At 34.4% G+C, this 24,857-nt stretch overlaps 1 protein-coding gene across 2 annotated transcripts in view; it reads left to right on the plus strand.

The window, feature by feature from the left end:
• Cdh9 (cadherin 9) overlaps positions 1–24,857 on the plus strand; it is a 139,664-nt gene that overhangs the window by 102,038 nt on the left and 12,769 nt on the right. For both annotated transcript variants that reach the window (XM_063281444.1, NM_001168630.1), the window contains 5 exons: positions 8,309–8,603; positions 12,612–12,731; positions 13,222–13,389; positions 15,169–15,356; positions 16,293–16,546. In XM_063281444.1, coding sequence (XP_063137514.1) covers positions 8,309–8,603; positions 12,612–12,731; positions 13,222–13,389; positions 15,169–15,356; positions 16,293–16,546 — 1,025 coding nt within the window. The remainder of the gene's footprint in view (positions 1–8,308; positions 8,604–12,611; positions 12,732–13,221; positions 13,390–15,168; positions 15,357–16,292; positions 16,547–24,857) is intronic.

A 24,857-nucleotide genomic window follows, 5' to 3' on the forward strand; every position in this document is an offset into this window, starting at 1 on the left:
CATACCTAGATGATTATAATAATTATACTATGAATTTCTGGATATTTAAATATATCAAATTACCAGAATAAACTTGTTTCTGAAATAAAGAATGTCTGAGTGTATTATAATTGTATAATTGTTTTAAACACAGTGGATATCATAGGGAAGAATAGATAAACAGAAAGTTTTTTTTATTCCATGTATGTGTATTTAATGCTTTTGTTAAGCATATTGCACTTTTAAACTTCTTGTGTTTATTGTAACTACTTATGAATCATTTCTGTTATAGATTTCTTTGAAATGATACAATTGTTCTTTTCCTCACAACAGGACTCCAGCAGCCTTTTTACCAGTCTCTCAGCACAAAAAAACTTTGTCAATATAGAAAACTTTCAGATTTCTTATATATATATATATATATATATATATATATATATATCTAGAAAACTAGAGAAAACATCTTCCTTTTATATATGGTTTCTCATTTCTTTTTGCCTTCATTACAAGAAATTAGTACAATTTATTCCTCTTTTAACTTATTTTACATTTATTTAGATGTTTATTTATTTGTGTATATGTTCATATTTAAGATCAGAGAACAATATGCAGGAAGGAATCTGTCCTTTTTCTTTTAAAATGGTTAAAATTTCAAGTTCCTTAAAATAAAAGAAAGAATAAAACTTAAACTTACTAATACTATATGTATCTTCTAAAAGTACTGTTATGAGATATGGTTAAAGTACTTTATATATTCCCTTGCTAAAATATTTATCTGATGATTTACATTTATGTCTAAAAATATAAAGCATAGTTAACAATATGAGATAGTATAATAAAATCAGAAAACTAAACTTTTAGTTAATTATGCAATTTTTACCAAATTATCAAAATTTTGTACATATTATTTTTTATTTGTCTAATCTTTATTGTAGTATTTCCTTTTACTAAGATGTTTTTTCAAGTTAACTATTTGCAGTAGTTATACGAACAAAATACTTATTTAGTATTTTGAAAGATTACCATTAAAATATTTTTCAAATATGTATATTTCTAAAATGTTATTTAAGTATAGTAGTTTTATTTCATAATCATATATTATTTATAATCTCTAATTGGTGAATTTTATGCATGTACTTGGAAAATATTCTGTTAAAGATATAGAGTACCATGACTTTTGTAAACATATTCTAGGTAACAAGAAATATGTAGGGGTTGGGGATTTAGCTCAGTGGTAGAGCGCTTGCCTAGCAAGTGGAAGGCCCTGGGTTCGGTCCCCAGCTCCGAAAAAAAAAAAAAAAAAAAGAAAGAAAAGAAAAGAAAAAAGAAAAAAAAAGAAATATGTATCAATCTTTCTTTTTTTTAATTTTTTTTAACACTCAAGATTTCATTCCCCTCCAGAACCATCCTCTGACTGTTCCACATCCCATACCTCCTCCTGACCCTCCCCCATATTCATAAGGTTGTACCCACCACCCACAAACTACCAGACCACTAAACTTCCTGAGGCTTCCAGTATTTTGAGGGTTAGGTGCATCTTCTCTAAATCCAGACCTGGGAGTCCTCTGCTGTATATGTGTTGGGGACCTCATCTCAGCTGGTATATGCTGTCTTGTTGGGGATCCAGTGTCTCAGACATCACGACGGTCCAGGTTAATTGAGATTTCTGGTCCTCCTACAGGGTTGCTGTCCTCCTTTGCTTCTTCCAGCTTTTCCCTAATTCAGCCAGAGGAGTCAGCAGTTTCTGTTCAGTGGTTGTGTGCACATATCTGCATCTGATTCTTTCAGCTGCTCGATGGGTCTTTTGGAGGGGATTCATGACAGGTCCCTTTCTGTGACCACCCCATAGCCTCAGTAATGGTGTCAGGTCTTGGGGCCTCCCCTTCAGCTGGATCCCACTTTGGACCTGTCACTGGACCTTCTTTTTCTCAGGCTCTTCTCCATTTAGATCCCTGCATTTCTTTCAAACAGGAAGAATTATGGGTCTGAGATTTGATTATGGGATAGCAAACCCATCCCTCACATGATGCCATGTCTTTCTGCTGGAGGTGGCCTCAACAAGTTCCCTCTCCCCACAGTAGGGCATTTCATCTAGGGACTCCTCATTTGAATTCCTAGAGTCGCTCACCTCCCAGGTCTCTGGTACTTCCTTGAGGTTCCTCCCAACCTCCTTGCTGCTGAGGTCGCCTGTTTCCATTCTTTCTGCTGGCCCTCAGGGCTTCAATTATTTTCCCCCAACCAACACCAGATCATGTTCCCTTCTCCTCTCAACCCCCATTTCCTTTCCCTCCAATGACCCTTTCTCCACTCCCCATCCTCATGGTTGCTTTCTTCTCCCTCCCAAGTGAGACTGAAGCATCCTCACTTGGGCCCTTCACCTTTTTTTACCTTTGTGAGTTCTGTAGACTGTATCTTGTGTATTCTGTACTCCTTTTTTGGGGGGGGCTAATATCCACTTGTTAGTGAGAACATACTGTACATATCCTTTTGGATCTGAGTTACCTCACCCAGAATAATATTTTCTATTTCCCTTCATTTGCATGCAAAACTCAGGATATCCTCATGCTTAGTAGCTGAGTAGTATTCCATTATGTAAATGAACCACATTTTTTTTCTTGTCCATTTTTCTGTCATAGGACATCTGAGTTTTTCCCAGCTTCTGGCTATCACAAATAAGGCTGCTATGAACATAGTGGAATATGTGCCCCTGTGAAATGATGGAGAATCTTTTGGATATATTACCAAGAGTGATCTTTCTGGGTCTTTAGGTTGGTCTGTTTCCAATTTTCTGAGGAACCACCAAATTGATTTTCAGAGTGGTTGTACAAGTTTGCAATTCCACCAGCAATGGAGGAGTTTCCTCTTTCTCCACATCCTCCCCAAAACGTGTTGTCACCTGAAGTTCTGAACTTAACCATTCTGACTGGTGTGAGGTGGAATCTCAGGGTCGTTTTGATTTGCATTTCTCTGATCACTAAGGATTTTGAACATTCTTTAGATGCTTCTCAGCCATTCCAGATTTGCCTGTTGTGCATTCTCTGTTTGGTTCTATACCCCAGTTTTGATTGGGTTGTTTATTTTTTTGGTGGTTAGCTTCATGAGTTCTTTATATATTTTGTTTATGAGCCCTCAAACACATGTGGGGTTAGTGAAGATTTTTCCCCCAATCTGTTGATTGCCGATTTGTCTTATTGACTATGTCCTTAGCCTCACAGAAGATTTCTAGTTTCTCCCTTTGTCAATGAGTTCGAGGCTCTTTTCTAATTTCTCTTCTATTGTTTCAGAGTATTTGGTTTTATGTTGCAGTCCTTGATCTACGTGGACTTTAGCTTTATGCAAAGTGACAGATATGGATCTACTTTCATTTTTTTACATAAAGACAGCCAGTTAACCCAGCACCATTTATTGAAGATGCTTTCTTTTTTCCACTGCATATTTTTGACTTCTTTGTCAAAGATCAAGTGTGTGTGTGTGTGTGTGTGTGTGTGTGTGTGTGTGTGTGTGTGTGTGGTTTTATTCCTGGGTCTTAAATTCTATTACATTAATCAACTTGTCTGTCTCTAGACCAATACCATGCAGCTTTTATCACTATTGCTCTGTAGTAAAACTTGAGGTTGGGAAAGTGATTTCCCCCAGCCTTTCTTTTATTGTTAAGAATTGTTTTCCCTATTCTGGGATTTGTGCCTTTCCACGTGAATCTGAGAATGCTTTCTCCATGTCTTTGAAGAATTCTGTTGGGATTTTGATGGTGACTGCATTGAATTTGTAGATTGCCTTTGATAGGATGGCCATTTTTGCTATGATAATTTTGCCAGTCCTTGAGCAAGGGACATCTCTGCATTTTCTGAGATCTTTGATTTCTTTCTTGAGAGATTTAAAGTTCTCACCTTACTGATATTTCATGTTTGGTTAGAGCTACCTCAAGATATTTTGTATTATCTCTGACTATTGTGAAGGGAGTTGCTTACTAATTTCTTTCTCAGCCTGTTTGTTATCTGTATAAAGGAAGGCTATTGATTTATTTTAGTTAATTTTATATGCGGCCACTTTGCTGAAGTTGTTTATCAACTGGAGAAGTTCTCAGAATTTTGGGGGTTGATTACGTATGCTATCGTATCATCTGCAAATAGTGATGCCTTTAATTCTTCTTTGCCAATTTGTATTCCCTTGATCTGTTTGTGTTGTCTTATTGTTCTAGGTAGCAGTTCCAGTACTATAGTGAATAGAGCATGGAAATCCTTATCTTGCCCCTGATTTTAGTGGGATTGCTTCAATTATCCTTCCATTTAAAATTATATTAGCAGTTGGTTTGCACTAAATTGCTCTTATTATGTTCAGGTATGGGCCTTGAATTCCTGATCTCTCCAATACTTTTAACATGAAGGAGTGTTGTATTGGGTCAAATGCTTTTCTACATCTAAGGAGATAATCATTTGCTTTTTTTTTCTTTGAGTTTGTTTATATTGTAGATTATGTTAATGAATTTTCATATATTAAATCAATCTTGCATCTCTGGGATGAAGCCTACTTCATGATGGTTTTGATGTGTTCTTGGATCCTAATAGCAAAAATATTGAGTATTTTTGCATTGATATTCATATGTGAAATTGGTCTGAAGTTCTCTTTTTTGGTAGGATCCTTGTGTGGTTTAGGTATCATAGTAATTGTGGCTTCATAGGATGAATTAGGCAGTGTTCCTTTTGTTTCTGTTTTATGGGAGAATTTATATCATATCTTCTTTGAATGTCTGGTAGAATTCTGAACTAAATCCATAGTCCCTGGGCTTTGTTTTGGTTGGGAGGTTTGTAATGAAGTCTTCTACTTCCTTATGGGATATGAACTTGTTTAGAAAGGTCACCTCCTCTCGATTTTACTTTGGTATGTCATATCTGTCTAGAAAATCATTCATTTCATCTAGATTTTCCAATTTGTTGAGTATAAGCTTTTGTAGTAGGATCTGATGACATTTTTAATTTCATCTGTTTTTCATCCCTTTTCATTTCTGATTTTGTTAATCTGGATACTGCCTCTGGGCCCTTTATTTATTTTGGCTGGGGGGTTATCTATCTTGTTGATTCTTTCAGAGAACCAACTTTTGGTTTTCCTGATTCTTTGTACTGTTCTTTTTGTTTCTATTTGGTTGATTTCAGCCCTGATTTTGACTATTTCCTAGTGTCTATTCCTCTTGGATGAATTTGCTCCTTTTTTTCCTCAGGTATCCTGTTAAGTTACTAGTGTACGATCTCTTTAGTTTCTATACCAGTGCAATTTGTGCTGTGAATTTTCCTCTTAACACTGCTTGCATGGTGTCCCATAAGTTTGGGTATGATGTGTCAACCTTTTCATTAAATTCCAAGAAGTCTTTAATTTCTTTCTTTATTTCATCTGGACTAAATGTTGGCACAGTGAAATGCTCCTCATTAATAGTACTATATTGGAAATGGTATTTTGGTAACAATCACCATGCATGTTCATCCATTCTAACTGACTCGATCTGAGGAAGTATCCTGAGGAAGGAAACAAAAAACGTGGAGAGGACACACATTTAGTAAGAGGACAACTCAGAAAAGATGGAAGAGTATTATCGTCATCATCATCATCAGTATTATTATTTTCTTATTAATCATTCCATTCATTTACATCTCTAATGATATTTCCGTTTCTTGGTTACCCCTCCACTATCCCCTATTTCACATCCACCCTCCCCCTCCATTTTTCCCTACCCACCTATCCTCTCCTGTCCCACTGTTCCAGCATCCCCTTATGCTGGGACATCCAACCTCCCTGGGACCAAGAGCTTCTCCCTCGTCACTGTCAGGGAAAACCATCCCTTGCTACATATGTATCTGGAGCCCTGGATCCCTCCAGGTACACTCCTTGGTTGGCGGTCTAGACTGTGGGAGAACTCGTTAGTCAGGCTGGCCTATGTTGTTCTTGCAATGGGGCTGCAATCACCCTCAGCTCCTCTAATCCTTCTGCCAGCTCCCTCACTAGGTTCCCTGAACTCAGTGTTATGTTTGGATCCAAACACCCACATCTGCATCTGTCAGTTGCTGGCTGGACTGATGGCAGAGTATAAACATGTAAACATTGTGCATCATTATATATAAAAGTGGATAGAGGTTTTCATGAAAAATAAAAATCTTGGTATGTATGGTTAAGGAAGTTATAAGTAACAAATATAAGTTTTATAACTAAAGGACAGATTATCAGTGCTGTATATGGAAAAATAAAATCATAAAATACTTTTTAGGACTAAAGAATAAAGATTTCTTCTAAAATTAATGTTATCAATTTTAGTTGAAAGAAGTTTCATCCCTAAACAAATTAGAAAGGGAAATTATGCTTCCATCCATCTGAACACATACATGCAAGTGACTAACTCTGGTTTATTGTGCTTTAATTCTGTTTTACTGTGCTTTATTACTTACTTTATATACTGTACCTTTCTGAAAATTTCCCACATGATTGTATTCTTGTTGTAGATTAATAATATTCTTTAGTATCCAAAATATCTGTAGTGGGGCAAGAGTCGAAATAATGTCATAATGAGATTACCATACTGCAGTAGATAAAATATGATGAAGAAAAAAAAGCCTAATTGTAGCCCAACAAATAGAATAGATTTTTATAAATACTTGAGAGAAGAAAGCAACTGTTATATGTGGCATTTATTTCTGGTGGAGTTTAAAGGAACAGAGGAAAAAGATGAAACATATTTCTATGCTTAGTTTGGTTAAAATCATTCAAATGTTAAACACAAAAGGACTGATAAGACAGTGTCAGGCAGTGTAGAATAGAATTTGTGAGTCTATTCTGGAAATCATAGAAGCGAGAGGCCAATTCAGACTCACATTTTATTTGAAATGTGTGCTTTTAACAAGTTTGAAATAAATGACATGAATAGTCTTAGTCTCATTAGTATTAGTCTTATTCTATATAGGGCATCACAGACACTGCCTCACTGAAGACTGTATCCTTGGATCAACATCATAGTCTTTCACATCCATTCTCCTTTCCGCTTCTCACCAAAGAAGACTAAATTGGGAGAGCACTATTTATAAAATAGTTTTGTTTCTTCATTCCATATAAGTCTATTAAAACATGATATTGTAACTGTATCAAAGATAAAATTATTTCCGTCTGAAAAAGTACCCTCTCCTTCAGAGTATACTATTATTGTTGTCAAAATAAAGGTTTTGTTTGATTCACAATGACTGTGATTATATATTACATTTGTTAAAATTCTCACTGATTCATTTTCTAAACAGTATAATTATTGTTTATAATTCATCATTATTATTGTGATATTCGAGAGTCTTCCTAGGGTCATTCTGTTTTATTTTACAAGTGAATTGCAACCCAACCACATGGTTTTTTGAGAAGGTGTCTTTATAGATAAATATTAATTAGAACTACTTTGTTCTTTAAGATACAACACTCATTTTGTATCACTTGAAATTTAAAGTGTTTATAAAGATCATGCCTCACAATCAGAACACAGTAATAGAAAAAGTACTTTCTTAAAACCATATTGAAAATGATTTAACTTTTAAAATTCTTCCTCTGTCTGATTGGTTTCCATTAACACAGAGGCTAGCTTCTCACAGTCTTATGTAGGAAGAGGAGAATAGCTAAAACATAAGAATTAATTCTTTAGTAGTCATTATAGTGAATTATAATGCCTCATTATATCTTTGAGCTTAATTATCTAAATGAAATTAAGATTGATATTTCACACACAGAATGAAGATGAATTTTTTGTCCATTGCAATACAATAGAGGTTTAAATTTTGATAATATTCTAGTCATAACTATATTTTAACCTCTGTGTTTTGAAGCAACTCAAGTATCAATTATTCTACATCCACTATCTCATGGTGGCTAACTATCCATATTTAATATTTTAAGACTACCAAAATCTGAAATGTTTAGTTTCTTCTTGATCTGAGGTATTTGTTCAGATCATTATTGGCATTGTTTAATGGGAAGAAGAAATTAGTACATATCAAAATTGATTTCTTTTTTATTTCATAAAATATTTTATTAACTAGACCTTTTCGTTTATCTTTCAAGGTACTTTGGAAGTCGAGTTTTTTTATTTTAATATTTCCTTTTTACACTCCACATTTTATCCCTCTCTAGGTCCACCCTCTGATTGTTCCACATCCCATATCTCCTCTCCACTTCGTCCCCATGAGGATACCCCCATCCCCACCCCACAAGACCTTGCTACTCCCTGGGCCTCCAGTCTCTTAAGGGTTAGTTGCATCTTCTCTGAATAACCACCCATGTATTTACAGAATTATTCTTTTCTACCCTTTTCAAGCTTCACACTGACCAAGATAAAGGAGACGGAAATTTAAAATACATTTTGACAGGAGATGGAGCTGGCAATCTGTTCGTTATAGATGAGAATACAGGAGATATTCACGCCGCAAAGAAACTGGACAGAGAAGAAAAATCCCTGTACATTCTTCGTGCCAAGGCTATAGACAGAAAGACTGGGAGACAAGTGGAACCAGAATCTGAGTTTATCATTAAAATCCACGACATCAACGACAATGAGCCCAAATTCACAAAAGACCTGTACACAGCCAGTGTTCCTGAAATGTCTGGAGTTGGTACGTACCTGCTAACACTGTGCTCTCAAAGTTTTACTAAAAGTTTTACAGACATGTTATTGTATGTAGCCTATCAGAATCAGAGCTGTAACTAGAAACTCTTATTTTAGTCAATTGGAAACAACTCCTGTCCAGTTATTTCAATTATTAATGTAGCCACGTCTTCTTTTAATTATAATTAAAAAGAGATGTTGTTTGAGTCCAATGAGAGCAACACCTGCTCTGTCCTTCAGAATAAATGTCCTGTAGAATGCTTTGCTGCCTCACCAGGGAGAGGGTTAAGTATGTCAGCAGCTCTTCTCACATTAAAGTGAGAAGGGACTGTTCTATTTGACAAACTGCTCCTTCAGAACTGCCTCATTTAATCATCAAAATAATCTGATTTCTAAGTGTGGGAAATACAACTTCACAGTCAATCCTGTTAATTAGGAATTCAGAAGAATTTAACAACTGAATGAAATTCAGATAACCTGAGGTATCATGCTAGGATTCACATATTTTTTGCTCTATATCTCTATATTTTTCTCTATTGGTCTTTGGCTTTCCGTGCAAACTGGAAACTATATTTTCTCACAGTTCTGAGATTCTTCTAATTTCAAGTACCATTCCTTAATATACAAAATTGCTACTTGTATGTGTTTTAATACAATTAATTTGTCAATGGGTAATACTTATATTCTGTAATAAAAATACATTTCTTTTAAAATATTAGTGAAATAGTATTGAATAAAATATCACATGCAAGATATTCATTTTTCTATATTTGTGATTATTACTTGAACATTATTTCTAAATACATATAATAATAATGCATGTTTGATTGAAGAAACTCCTATTACAAAAACTAAATATTTTATATATCTTCACTGACAATGTGGCATAAATGGTTTTTAATAGTATAACCTGTTTATAGAAAGGCACTGAGAATTTAGGAAGAAGTTACTATTTCTTGTGAGAGGCCTATCTGGGGAAACTGAGGCTCTATTTTCTTTTCAAGTTTTTACTTTTATAATGTAAAATGGATTTGTCCATAAGGACAAGAGGCTTTTGAGATCATAAAGCCCTTTTATAGCATAGCATAGAATAGATTGGATTTCTTCAATGTTGTCCTAATAACTAGACTATTTCTGGATTGATCTATATTTCTTAGGCATTAAGTTATTTTAGATGCATATTATAGTATTTTATGAACTTATGTTTGTGAAGAAAATATATGTAAATTATGTTCTGTGCATAAAGTATTAATTTTAATTGAACAGAATTATGGTTATATCCTATAACTTTTGGAAAGACATTATATTAATATATTAATTTGCAAATTACTTTGGTCATATTTATCTGTTCATAAATTTTTCCATAGTGAGAAATGTAATAAACATGATTAATATGACAGAAATATTTGATTATTAGAAAAAATCTTCATAAGTATTCAGATATTTATGTACTTTAAACTTTTATGATATTACTTCATGGTTTAAATATTTATTTTATTTAATTAAGATTATAATATGAGTACAACATTTTCAATTTGCTGTTCTTTTTCCTTCAAAACATTCCCATATATCTTCCTAGCACTTTTTCAAATTCATGTCTTATTTTTCTATTAATTATTTTATACACACATACCTACACACATAGAACCACAGAGACACAAAAATCAACATATTACACAGATACAAAGACACAAAGACTTACACACACACACATAAACAGACACACAGCCTCAAACACAGAGAAGAAAGAACACACACACACACACACACACACACACACACACACACACACACAGTAATGCATGCTTTAGAACCAATTCTTCAGTCTTTAATTTTTTAACAACAGAATGGAGAATGGGAAAATGGCTCAGAGATAAAGATCATCTTTTCCTCTCACAGAGGGTCCGTATTTGATTCGCAAACCCACATGGTGTTTGTTACTGTAACTCCAGGTCCAGGCCATTTCATCAACTCCCCTGCTCTCTGAGGAAACCAAGAAAGAACACATGGGGTCATAGAAAAATATGCAGGCAAAACATCCGTGTGCATAAAAATAAAAATAAATAAAATAAAATAATAGGATGTTTCTGTATCAAATATATTGATCTCTACAATAAAACATTTGCCTCATTTTCATTTTATAGAGGACAGATTCTTCTCATACAATATATCCTGATATCTCTTATCATGTTCCCCTTTCTCCACTATTTCTGATAAATATTCTTTAATATTTAGTGTACTACTATCCCATCGTTCCATTACATACTTATCATGTATTCACTCAATTCAGGTGTCTTCTTTCTTATAGTAAACATAAGACTTTATTTTATCATTATTTTTTTAATATAAAACAAGTTAAAGACCAAAATAACTGCCTTTAAATGTTACTTTAAAATCTTCCAATAATTCAATTCTTAATAATTATCAAACATTAAGTTTTCATATTTGCATTAATTCTCCATCTGTCTCCTTGCTATTTTGTAATATTTGGGCTTGATAAACATGTTTTTTTTGCCATTCCTAAATATGATTTGTCTTGTATTCTGAAAGAAATCTCCAGTCCTGCGTACTGTAGTAAATTTCAAGCTAGCATTCTGTTTCTTTCCTATGCCAATTGAGATCATTTTTTAAAGGCTCACTGCCTATTGAATCAAGAAGGTAGCCTTAACTAAGCAGTCTGTTGGTAAAATCACAGAGAATGGGTGATCTTTAATCATACTGCCTAGCTCTAATTTCCGTCTTGTCACTTACTGGATCTGCGATATATGGCCTAAAGGCATATGTCCTACATGTGCCGTGAGGATTCAGTTTTAATACAAATGAATTCCTGCCAACTTGCGAAGCCTACTCCAATCATCCTACGGATGGCTTATGTCATGAGGCTATAAACAGGGCTTGGTTTCATGCCATGATATGGAATCGCATGCTACATTTTCATGTCTGAAGATAATTTATACTTCCAAAGAAAACCAAAACTTATGTTTAACATGCAGAGACTAATTTCTCCAATTCTCACTAAAAGGCCTTTGTGGTGGTGGTGGTTTCTGTTCCTACTCCATGCTTGAAACCCTGCTCTTTTCTGATACCCTTAATACACAAATGCTTAGGATGGTGAGAATTAGTCTCAGGGACTCTTAAATTAATGAACGTGGAGAAGGGAAGCAGAGAACAGGTAAGCTTTCCAGGCTAAAGGAGGTCTCACAGACCTGTGTCTTTTCGTCCCTTTATTGAAACATTTAACCAAACTTAAATAAGCTTGGTTTCTTTCCTATGGAGCCTCTGAAGAAGGCCAAAGGAAATAAAACAAATGACCTTACAAATTCTTGAAAAGTGTTAAAATCAGATAAGACATCATTTTAAGCTTTATAATTTAATGATTTAAATGACTTGCATTTTAAGAGAAAATAAAATTGGAAATAAAAGAAATGTGAAAATCACAAATTAACTTATCAGAGAGCTTAATATTTCATCACCGTTGAAGGATTTGCAAGTGACCTTAAATATCTGGCACTGTGTACACAGAAAAATTATAGTTCAATTCCTCTTTCTTCTGTGTGTGCTTAGCCCTGCTGTTTGAACCTAGGCCTTCTAACCTGCTAAGACTCTATGTTGCAATATTACATACTATTTTTTTGCTCCTTCATCATAAGGACTCTGTTTTGTTGTATTTATAATCCCACTTCACTAAGGTAAAGAATAACGGGTTTCAAAATGTTGAATTTGTTTTTTCTCATGTTGACATGAATGTGTTAATTGGATGTTTGATTGTCTTCAGTAAAAACTTTTCTTATCACAATATTACCCTTTATTAATTTTTAATTCATTAAATTCTATCAATCTCTGAGGTAAGAGACATGATGTATTTTCCATATGTAATGCATTCCATAGTGAAGAGTCAATCCAGGATCCCATTCCATTTTTTATTTAAGAAAATAATAACTGAGAAAATGGCTTTTAAAATAGATAATCATTAGAAGAACTGATGTGCCTCTGCTTGTGGTCGGGCTGGATACAGGTACCTCTGTTATACAAGTAACGGCAACTGATGCAGATGACGCCAACTATGGGAACAGTGCCAAAGTGGTCTACAGCATACTACAAGGGCAGCCATATTTTTCAGTGGACCCAGAATCAGGTAAATACATGTATGCCTTCCTCAGTCTATTTCATCCTTTATAATATAGCCTGATACATATTTGTTTAGGCTGTTTTCTGTTTTAAAACCTATCCAATTGTTGTATCCGTTGTACATAGATGCTTTCTTTCTATGGTTATTTTATGAAAATAAAATCAAACAGCCTTATATTAACACAACCTATTCGAGCTTAGCTCTTTTAACTGTTATTTATTGGGTTTAAATTTAAGAGACTACAAGATTTCACAGTGATTTATATAATTTTCAGAATAAGAAAATACTCCAAGCTTAAAGAACATTATGAGTGTAAGAATTAAGAAAAGTCCATCAATCAAAATAGAAAATGCATAAAATCCAAGGTTTTCTGTTTTGTGAATTAAGCTAAATTACTGGTGGGATTCTCATTTTCTTCATTTATCCTCTGTAAAGTGGATATTTCAAAGTATGTCTTGATTTCAAAAGTAAATGCTTTATTTTTTATTCTTTAAAGGCATAATAAAAACTGCATTGCCAGACATGAGCAGAGAAAACAGAGAACAGTATCAAGTTGTTATTCAAGCTAAGGACATGGGCGGCCAGATGGGAGGCCTCTCTGGAACTACCACAGTGAACATCACCCTAACAGATGTCAACAACAACCCTCCTCGGTTTCCACAGAGTAAGACCTGACCGCGTAATGGGAATATTTTCACACACACTGACCTGAACTTCCACAGAACATAGTGTGTGCATTTCTAGTCCCTTTGCTGAGAGCAAATCAATGCACTCATTCTAAAATCAGAGAAAGTTGAAATTTCCCATAAATAAAAAGGGATGATACACATCACCAAGTAGGTATGGAAGTCAATCAGACAACAAAGTTCTTTTGCAACTTAACGTTTTGCTAGCTGTTGATGAGCAAGAACATTTTGCAAACTGATGTCTTCACAGTCACGATTGCTATCCTGCCCTTCTTCTAGTCGCACTGGGTAGGAATGTGGGCGCAAAAGTCTGCCTGTTTATATTCGAAGTCTACACTGTTCACAACTCTTAGCTAATTTATAAACAACATCATAAGCCTTTATTTAATGGACTTTAAAACACAGATTGGATGTTTATCATCTCTGAAAACAGGATCTATATTTAAAGCAATGTATGTGGGATAAATTGGCAGCATTTTAATATCCCTTTGGTTTAATGTAAAAGTAAAGAAACTTGATAATGATACTATCTTATTAATATTGAAGTCACTAGTATGTAACAAGATGTTAAATTTTAGTATTATTTAAGTTACTGAACCTTGAAAATCAGTATATTTCTTCCAGTTGTCATCTAAACTTTACATTCATATTCTCAAAATATAAACTAAGTGTATAATGGATATTCTGTTATCCATTAGGGTATTTCTGTTAGTAATGGGTGCTAACAGAAGATCAGTGTTCATTGTAATAGTGGTTAAATGATGAGGAGTGGACAGTGAACTAAAATGAATACAGATATAGTTACATGAGTTCCTCAAAATAAAATGTGGATTAATTGATATCACAATTTTCTTGTTTAACTGACAAGGACTTAACATTAAAGTTTGGGAATTCCCACAGTAAACTTAAAACCTGCCACTTCTAAGACAGAAATCACTGGAAATGATTAGACTTTGAAGTCAGAGAAACCGTGTTTTGTATTATTTTTTTCACAACACAGAAAGATAATCTTTGGTCTGTCTACCAGAGTTGTTTCTTTATAAGGTCTAAATAGGCCACTACAGAAAATCTTTGGATTTATAAAATTTCCAGCACCCACTTTTAAGTATATTTCTTTAATTATTTTCAATTTTTATATTTACACATTTATAGAGAGTTTGTAAATGTGATACTTGTCAAAACAGAAGAAAACACTGTGTTGTATGTCTGAATCTGTATTAAACATGGAAAAAATGGGACTTAAAGGACATTCCAATTGAAACATATAAGCAGAGCCAACTCTAATAAAGATATTGCTGTTTGAAAATTATTATTCTAAAACTTAGAATAAAAATTAATGTACAATATTTCAAATAACAGAAATTTTATTATTTGAAAAAATATCTCACCTTGACCCATATTTAAGTGTGGATAAAATACATGGTTATAATATCAAAAAGTCATAATCAACCAATAAGGAATTCATTATCACGGTTGTTAGAGCTGATGGTTTGGATTCCTATAGCAGGCTTTTGTGTGCTTTTGAAGTAACATTGGACATTGTTTTAATCTTTCTGGAAATTATATTTCTCCTTTACAAACAGAGAAAATTCACCTTCTATACATTATTTTTCCACTCCACAAATCTATAAATTTTGACAGCATACAATTCAATGTGATGAAAATATCTTTCAATTTAAATCACTTTACTAAGAGGAAAATAGAAAATTTGTGTCATTCTATGCTGAAAGTCAAGGAAGCTATTATTTACTTTGCAGGCACTTATCAGTTTAACTCTCTGGAGTCTGCACCTCTTGGAACTCATCTTGGAAGGATAAAAGCCAATGACCCTGACACAGGGGAGAATGCAGAACTGGAATACAGTATTTCAGAAGGAGAAGGATCAGACATGTTTGATGTGATCACTGACAAAGATACACAGGAAGGGATCATAACTGTCAAGCAGGTCTCTCTTGGCTGTCTTTCTATTTTCACTAAGTGCTCTTTAGTTTATTCTTGCTTTTCAGTGCAGAGAAAAACAACTCTGAATCTACTTTTCATCATCTCCTATTTGCTGTCTATCAACCAAAGGCAGTAGGAAAACTGATTTCAAATAAGTGATATGTTGTTCCTGAGCATTATGCTTCTGCTCAGGCTCAGATGGCAGTGCTTGTAATAGGCAAGAATCAGACTCATAGTAAACTCAAGGGTACTTACTTTGTTTTTCTCCATGGCGTGAACAGTAAGCACCAATCTCTCACTGCTACGGCATACATTTCTCAAAACTTTTAAGTGTGATGGTCTTTGTAAAATAAATGAAAAAAGATGAAGAACCAAGCTAGCATTGACCTTGACATTTCCTACCTGAAGATTAGCAGCCAAGTAGCAGAGGATGCTATGTAAGATGTTCTTGTTTATAGGTGTTTGCTTGATTTTTAGTTGAGTGCTTGAGAATTATCTGCAACAAGATGAAGATTGATACTGCAAACATTCATTGTTTTTTAAGTTTCACTGCATATTTCTTTTAATAAATACTCAAGTTAATGAACTATACAGTTTATTCTACATATATGTTTTAGTCAGTTTTCTGACTTTAATATTTTTCTTAAATAAACTACTATGTAATCAGTATTGATTTGAATAATATTTCACTTACTATGCCTAGAAAAATTGAAGTGAATTACCTAATGGTTGTCAGTTTATTATGCATTCCAGGATAGTTATTTTGTGTAAGTATAAAACAAATGCACTAGTTCATTGTTCAAAATGATTACCCCATAATTAGGATAGTTACTTAGCCATTGTTGTTATTAAATTTTAAAAGGTTATTAAACATTCATATTGTCAATTGCTGCTATGTCTTCAGATATATCCTAACATTTCCTACTTTCCTTTAACTTAGAATTTAGATTTTGAAAAGAAAATGTTGTACACTTTAAGAGTGGATGCAAGTAATACCCATCCTGATCCTCGATTCTTACACCTTGGACCTTTCAAAGACTCAGCCATGGTTAAGATCTCTGTGGAAGATGTAGATGAGCCCCCTGTGTTCAGTAAGCTCTCATACTTGATGGAGGTGGATGAAGACGTAAAGGAGGGGAGCATCATAGGACAAGTCACAGCCTACGACCCCGATGCCATGAACAACATAATAAAGTAAGTACCTGCAAAGCATGTATCTATTTGTTAACATTCAATCCATTTTAAGACTTTATGTAAAAAGTTGAATCATATAATTATGCTCACAGCAATAAATAAATCTGAAAAATCCATTTTTCACCTCTGCTCTCTTCTGAGTCCTTCAAGCCTGAGACACCACGTGAGTCTTACAACTGCATAAGGTAGATGCTATTATGACACTTGACTAAGACAAATGATTCTAAAATACCAGCATTTAAGTAATTACTCTATGGCAGAAAAATTAGTATCTAAATACATGGATGGGATGTTAATTTTAGAGTCAGCCACAAAATATAACCTCTTAATTGTTAATGTTTATTGCCTCTATGCTTAAAATATATATGAATGTAAATTATTTAATAAATACATTTAAAATATAAGGGATTCAGTAAATAGCTAAATACATGATGATTTGTACATATGTACAATAAATATCTAGATATAAAGATCTGAAACTGAAACTTTGTTGTAACTTTTTAATAAATATTTACAAAAATGTTCTGTTAAAGTAGAAAAAAATACTACATATCAAAATTTTGATAGACAACTTTATTGTTCACATATTCACAGAAAAGATATATAAAACATTGGAAAGAGTATAAAGTATTATCTATTAGTAAGGTATAATATTTTCATAACCTGATCAGTTGATTGGCCATTTAAAAGGCTTCTTAACTTTAAGTATTTTTATTAGCTTACCATTAATAATTATACAAATAGATGTGTTTCACTCTCTATGAGTTCATATATGCTTTGCTTACTTAATTCTGAGGGCCTTGTTTTTCTGGCCTCCTTCTGCTCTCTACATGCTGACTGTTACATTTCGTTCAGGATTAAAATTATTATTTAAAAATCATTGTTTTTCATTGCATTACTTCATAATTATTAGAATATTTCATCATCTTTAGATAGTTTTTCAACAATTAAATGCTAACAAGTTTTATTTTTTCTGATTCAACTCCTTAATGATTTTGCCACATAGAATCTCTTTGAAATAATTGTGAAACTCATTCACATTTGAAGATATAATCAGCATCTTATACGCTCTTCAAACAATTAAAATTATAATTTCAAAAAGTTTCAATTACTGTCTGTTCCAAATATAAGTAGACAGCATATCAACGATTCCAAGAAGAGGTATCCAAGTAAATACCATAAATACCCATAATCCATCTCAGGTTTGGGACATGCAGATAGGAGCAGGGTGGGGTTCTTCCTGCATGTGTGGGTTAGGGTATATATGCACATGCATACATGAGGAAACAAGCGGCCGATGTCAAGTGTCTGACTTTTCAATGTGTTTCACACTGGTTCTTAAGATGGTGTCTCTCATTGAATGTGGACTTTGCAAATTTGTTTAGACAAACTGTTCAAAAAGTCCTAGGGATCATATATACGTCCCCAACCCTCATAGAACTGAATTTGGAGCTATGTGCCGGGCTTTTAGTTTGATGATAGGGATTGAATTTTAGTAATCATTCTTGTTTATAAACACTAACAAATGATCCTGGGCCATGTCACAGATATCTGTATTAAATTTTACATATTTAATGCATATTAGTATTGTATGCAGCATAAGATATCATGTGAAATATATTTTTACACATGAAAGGTTTTTAAAACTTTATCTTAAAATTTCTTCTCTGTAGCCAAATTTTGTACTATGTTTAAACAATATTTACTATGATTTAAAATACTAAGAATTTAAGAAAAGAAATAAGTAAATATATTTGAAACATAATTAAGTTAGTGATTCATATAGATGGATGATGAGAAGTCAGTATGTGTGGGATTATATAGAAAATATGAGACATACAATACTTTTTATATTGAAATTATATTTCACTTTTATTTTATTGTATATGAGTTTAGCATGTATATTATTTAGGGTTATCTTGAGCAACAAAAGTGACAGAAAATATATAGGTATATGGGATTGTACATACTCACATATATGTATATACATACATACATAATTACATACATATGGGATTTATTCAGCGTCTTACAAGCTATGGATCAGCTAAGCTAACAATGGTTTCCTATGATAGGAATGCTCAACTATCCGCTAATTTTTCAGTCCAATAATCTAGATATCTCATCTTATCTTCAGTACAAATGGGAATCCCCAAGAAGTAGGTTCAAACGTCAGTGAAGGAACAGACTTGCCAGCTGTGAGGGAAAGCAGAGAAAGAAATAAAGCTTCCTTTTTTGACATCCATTATATGCATGTATACCATAAAGCGTGCCCCAGATTAATGCTTAATCTTTTAATTTCAAATTAAATAATTAAGAAAAATTCCTCACAGCTGTACCCAAGGCTTGGATTTTAGTTAATTTCAGATGTCAAATTGACAAGAAGGAACAGACATGACAGGTTTACCACTTGCCAGTTTGGCAAACAATAATAGATCTTTTTATCATGCTTAATTTCTAGATGAAAATATAACCAAGTGATAACTATATCTAATGTGATTTACTTACCCCATGGGTAGGCACAAATGCAGTATATATTTAATAGCACATTTTTTTTCTTACAGCATTTAGCTATTCAATGTAAAACCTCTAATATATTATAAATTTTATATTGTTTGTCAATGACCCTTCAAGGACATACTTTAATTATCTCAAACTTAAACATTTGGAACACTGATAATTTTTTTAATTGCTATTATTTAAGCAATAGAAAATTGAGAAGAGAAAGTACAAATATCTGCACAAATTCTTAACAAAATATGACAGAAATACCCATGTCAATGATAATCTTTGTTTCTCCAACTGGTCATGTGACCTTAGCTTGTAGTAATAAGAGTTTCCTCTACTACCTTTTTGTTTTTTTTAAATTCCTTCCCCCTTCTTCCTCCTTTAGTTATCCTGCCTGGATTATATAGTTGCTGTTTCCTATTGATCATAATCATAGGACATGACTGCTCTAAGAGCCATCTAGAAGTCCAGACATAATCATTCCTACCTTCATTGTAGAAAAGAATCTAATTTTCCCTTGCTAAACTAGATCATTCACCCTACTAACATTGTTATATCTTTCTTAACTTGTTAGATTAATGGTCCTAGAAGCTCAAAAGCTGCCAGGGTAAAGTCTGACCTTCCAATTCAGTGGAATGGTTGTTGTATCTTGTTGGGCATCAAAGGGAGGAGAAGCCCTTGGTCCTGGACCCCCCAGTGTAGGGGAAAGTCAGGGCAGGGATGTTGGAAGGGGTGAGTGGTTGGGTGGGGGAAATGAGATAACATTTGAAATGTAAATAAAAAAAATCCAATAAAAATTAAATTAAAAAAAGAAACAAATAAAAAGGCAAAAAAAGAAAAAGAAAAGAAAAAACGCGTACACTAGGAGAAATTAAGGTCATGGGAACAGGAAACAAAAACAAAACAAAGCAAAACAAAATAGAGTGGATTACTATGGATTAAAACATGTGGAACTATTCCCTTTTCCTTCCATTGATTTTTGTACCATGGCTCCTTACTATGGGAGAAAGCATACCATAAATTGAACATTGAATTAAAGCATAGACTAACTTTTGGAAAACCCTGTCCCAGCCCTCTAGACTAATGTTACCTAATTGGCACTCTGTGTCTTTAAAAGGCCATTCCATGTTTTTTATCAGGCTAGCTACTTTAGAATGGTGGAGACAATGGTAAGAAGAGTGAATTCTATGACTTTGGTGCAGTGAGTGAATATGAAAGCTTGCACAGTTTTTTAAAAAAAAGTGTCAAAAGTTTGTTTAAATGGTTTACTGAAATATTTGTTTAGAAATTGCTTACTTAAAAAGAAAGTTGGATATTCAGGAGAAGGAAATGCCAGATATCCCATAGTTTAGTGCTGATAAAGTGTAGACTTTAAGTCTTGGGAAACTACAATTCTGAGTAGGTATACTGTGTAAAAACCTAAGTCTCCAAAATGGGAATGCCCAGAAGACATGAGCTTCAGTAATTCAGTAAGACACAAAATGGTAAAAGGGACACCAACACACATATTTGAACAGTTTCTTTGTCATCCATTTTGTTACAGATCATAGTGACATAGATGCCATTTCTTGGTTAGATGAATTAAGTGTTCATGCAACCAGTCTGCCTTCAACCTCTCCTACCTACCTTGTAGCTGGGTCACATGGCTGTACTGAATTGCCAAAGGCAAAATGATCATAGTTATTATAATGTATAGTTATTGCTGCAGCATAGGCAAAGAAATATTCATAGGGATCCAAAATGAGCTGCACAATTTTGGTGATTTTTATGATAGCATGACTCATATGGCCCTTTGCTACTGGTTAATTAATCACTATGTTTACAGGCATGAAGTATACAAGAAGCCCACTACATTTTGATTTACATAAGCAGAAACATTCAAAAAAATGACAGAAAGCTTGTATTGGATCATGAAAAAAAGGAAACTCAGTCATATGAACTAATTTCTAAAGTTGAGCCAGTTTAAAATCCCAGAATCCCTTGAATGAAATGATGAACATGTTTCCCTGAGGAAGGCTTTTGATACAATACCTAAGAGTTTTACTTATGTCCTTTCTCCAGTTTTTCCTGAAAGGTACTACGGCCTTACTCAAAGATAAGTATACACTGGGAAAAAGGAAACAATCAGACTTTGTGGTGTTTATTGGACCTTGGTTCTGAATTGATGCTAATTCCTAGAGACCCAAACAAACATTATGACCCTCCAGTTACAATGAGGCTTATGGAGTTATGAAGTTGTGTGAAATCTGGATCACAGTAGAACCAGTGTGTCTCTAATCAAATCCAGTGGTTATATCCCCAGCCTGAGAAGAGATATGGACAGAGAAAGAGAGAGAGAGAGAGAGAGAGAGAGAGAGAGAGAGAGAGAGAGAGAGAGAGAGTTAGTTCACATATTGGTTCCTGATGAGTGCAATGACACATAATACATCTGGAAAGGTTAAAGAGAAGCCTTTAGTGTTGCTCCTACCTGGAAAAATAATGAATCAAAAACCAATCACATTCTTGGAGGCATACTAAAACATAAGTGTCCTCATCAAGGACTGGGGAGATGTAGAAGTGGTGGTTCCCACAACATCTCCCTTTTACTCTTCTGCCCTGTCTTGTGTGAACATATATTGATAATGGAGAATGACAGTGGACTGTAAAATATTCAATACATCAGTGAGTTCAGTTTTAGTTGCTGTATCAGATATGATGTAACCTGAACAGGATACACAACTGCTGGTACAGGATATACAGCTATTGATTAAGAAAAAAAATTGTACCTGTATATAAAGACCACCAGAATCAGTTTACTTTCAGTTGAAATGCCATCAATACGTCTTTATAGTTTTACCTCAAGGATATATATATATATATTAACTAATCAGGCAAGTAGCATACATTGTTTGTAGGGGTCTTGATGATCAGTTTCTTTTAAAAAACACCACATTGTTTCACTATATTGATGAGATTATGCTGGTTAAGCAAATTAACAGGAGGAAGCAACAACTTTCGAGATTTGGATAACATATATACATATCAGAGGATGGGTAATAATGAAGCAAAATTCAAGGCTTTTCTTTTCATTTTGAAAAGAAACTCTTGTCTCATACTATACATCTTGGCTACAGTTTTCCCTCTTTACACTTCTCCTAGATCCCCCCCCCCAACACCTCCATTCTCCCCCAGATCTACTACTCCTTTATTGCTTCTTCTTTCTCCAAGAGCAAACAGCCAAATAGAACAAAACAACCTGAAATTTTCATCATGGGCTAGGTACTATCTGACCAACCATGTCATAAAGTAGTATGTGTCCAGTTGCAATCCACTATCAAATGGAAATGATATACACATGAGCAATTTCAGAAGGCTCAAGGAAATTATATGAAGAAGTTGCCCACCTATTTATGGTTTTGACTCCCATGACAATGGTGTCTGCTGCCAAGCATGCACTTATAGCTTCATGGGCAATGCCCCATGATCAGTTGACTAAAGAAGTAAAGAATAGGGTCATTCATAACTGGACAACTATAGCCCTTTTCTGAAAAAATTCTGAAAGACACAGGAGAGAGGAAATTTTCACAGTGGGCAAAACTGGCAGTACACATGGTCATAAATTTTGTTCGAATGGAGAAATGCCCAGAGGTCTGATTGTTGATTATCCATGTGCTGTAGCCAATGGATTTACTGGATGGTCAATTATTTGGAAAGAACATGACTAGGAAATTGATGAGTCAGAGGAAGATGGATAGATAGATAGATAGATAGATAGATAGATAGATAGATAGATGATAGATAGATAGATAGATAGATAGATAGATGATAGATAGAGGTAGATAGATAGATAGATAGATAGATAGATAGATAGATAGATAGATAGATAGATAGATAGATAGAGATAGATAAATAGACAGATAGATAGATGAATTTTTCTGACTCATTGAAAGATGTGAAAATACTTGGGTCTATGTAATTGTTCAGCAAAATCTAACATTAGCAGAAGAGGAATTCAAAATCAGCTCATTGAGATGACCTGTTTTGTGGATAGTCAACATCTTCATGAACTTCTTTATAGTCTGTGACCTACAAAGATGCATATACAAACACAAACATATGCATATTCTTACATATTCAAATCACTATCTATATTTTCTTTTAAATTTACATCTCACATTTTTGTTGTTGTTGCTTTCTTTTGTTTTTATGCTAGTTTTTCAATCATGTTTGGTTTAATCCTAGGTCTCTAGGCTTGATTCAAGCATCTGTTTTCCTGGCTGTCTAGTCAATGTCAAGGGTGGGCTCCCTCTCATGGCATGGGTCTAAAGATGGGCTAGTTGTTAGTTGGACACTCACAAAATTACTGTGTAAAGTTTACCCAAGATTACCAAGGACCTGTCTTAGCTTGGAGAAGGATTCTAAAAAAGGGGTTTCTGGGAATGCTGAAAAGAATGACTAATGAGAAATCAAATCCTGTGCCAAAGCTAATGACCTATGTTCTTCTTGATACAGTTTTTCCAGTCTGCTTTTCTATGTTCTGCTTTCTCTCTGGATATCTCTTAATCTATATTCTACCAGCTTGTTATTCTAAGAGATCTCTCTGTCCATGTCCTGCTTGCTTGTATCATTTCTACAAGCAGTTCTCTTTTTTATCCTAAAAATTTCTCTGGAGAGCTCATCTCCTGCAGTAATAAGCCCAGTATTTCATTTTACTATCAATCCAGTCATTTACTCAAGATTTCCTTTTGATTATTGTGATGGTCTATAAATAGTTGGGCTAGGGATTGACACTCTTAGGAGGTGTGGCCTTGTTTGAGAAGGTGTGTTACTGAGGGTGTGGGCTTAACACCCTCACTCTAGCTACCTGTAAGTAAGTCTTTCATTAGCAACCTTCAGATGAAGATGTAGGACTCTCAGCCTCTCCTGAATCAGGCCTGCCTAGTTGCTGCCATACTCCAGCCTTGATGATACTGCACTGAACCTCTGAACCTGTAAGCCAGCCCCAATTAAATGTTATCCTTTATTTTTTTTTCTTTTTTTCTTTTTTTATGGGTGTTCCCCTCCCCATCCTCCCCCCTTGCCGCCCTCCCCCCAAAAATCTAGTTCACTGGGGGTTCAGTCTTAGCAGGACCCAGGGCTTCCCCTTCCACTGGTGCTCTTACTAGGATATTCATTGCTACCTATGAGGTCAGAGTCCAGGGTCAGTCCATTTATAGTCTTTAGGTAGTGGCTTAGTCCCTGGAAGCTCTGGTTGCTTGGCATTGTTGTACATAAGGGATCTCGAGCCCCTTCAAGCTCTTCCAGTTCTTTCTCTGATTCCTTCAATGGGGGTCCTATTCTCAATTCAGTGGTTTGCTGCTGGCATACGCCTCTGTGTTTGCTGTATTCTGGCTGTGTCTCTCGGGAGAGATCTACATCCGGCTCCTGTCGGCCTGCACTTCTTTGCTTCATCCATCTTGTCTAATTGGATGGCTGTATATGCATGGGCCACATGTGGGGCAGGCTCTGAATGGGTGTTCCTTCTGTCTCTGTTTTAATCTTTGCCTCTCTATTCCCTGCCAAGGGTATTCTTGTTCCCCTTTTAAAGAAGGAGTGAAGCATTCACATTTTGATCATCCGTCTTGAGTTTCATTTGTTCTAGGCATCTAGGGTAATTCAAGCATTTGGGCTAATAGCCACTTATCAATGAGTGCATACCATGTGTGTTTTTCTGTGATTGGGTTACCTCACTCAGGATGATATTTTCCAGTTCCGACCATTTGCCTATGAATTTCATAAAGTCATTGTTTTTGACAGCTGAGTAATATTCCATTGTGTAGATGTA

This window comes from Rattus norvegicus, chromosome 2 (assembly GCF_036323735.1).
Source record: "Rattus norvegicus strain BN/NHsdMcwi chromosome 2, GRCr8, whole genome shotgun sequence".
Classification (NCBI taxonomy): Eukaryota; Metazoa; Chordata; class Mammalia; order Rodentia; family Muridae; genus Rattus; species Rattus norvegicus.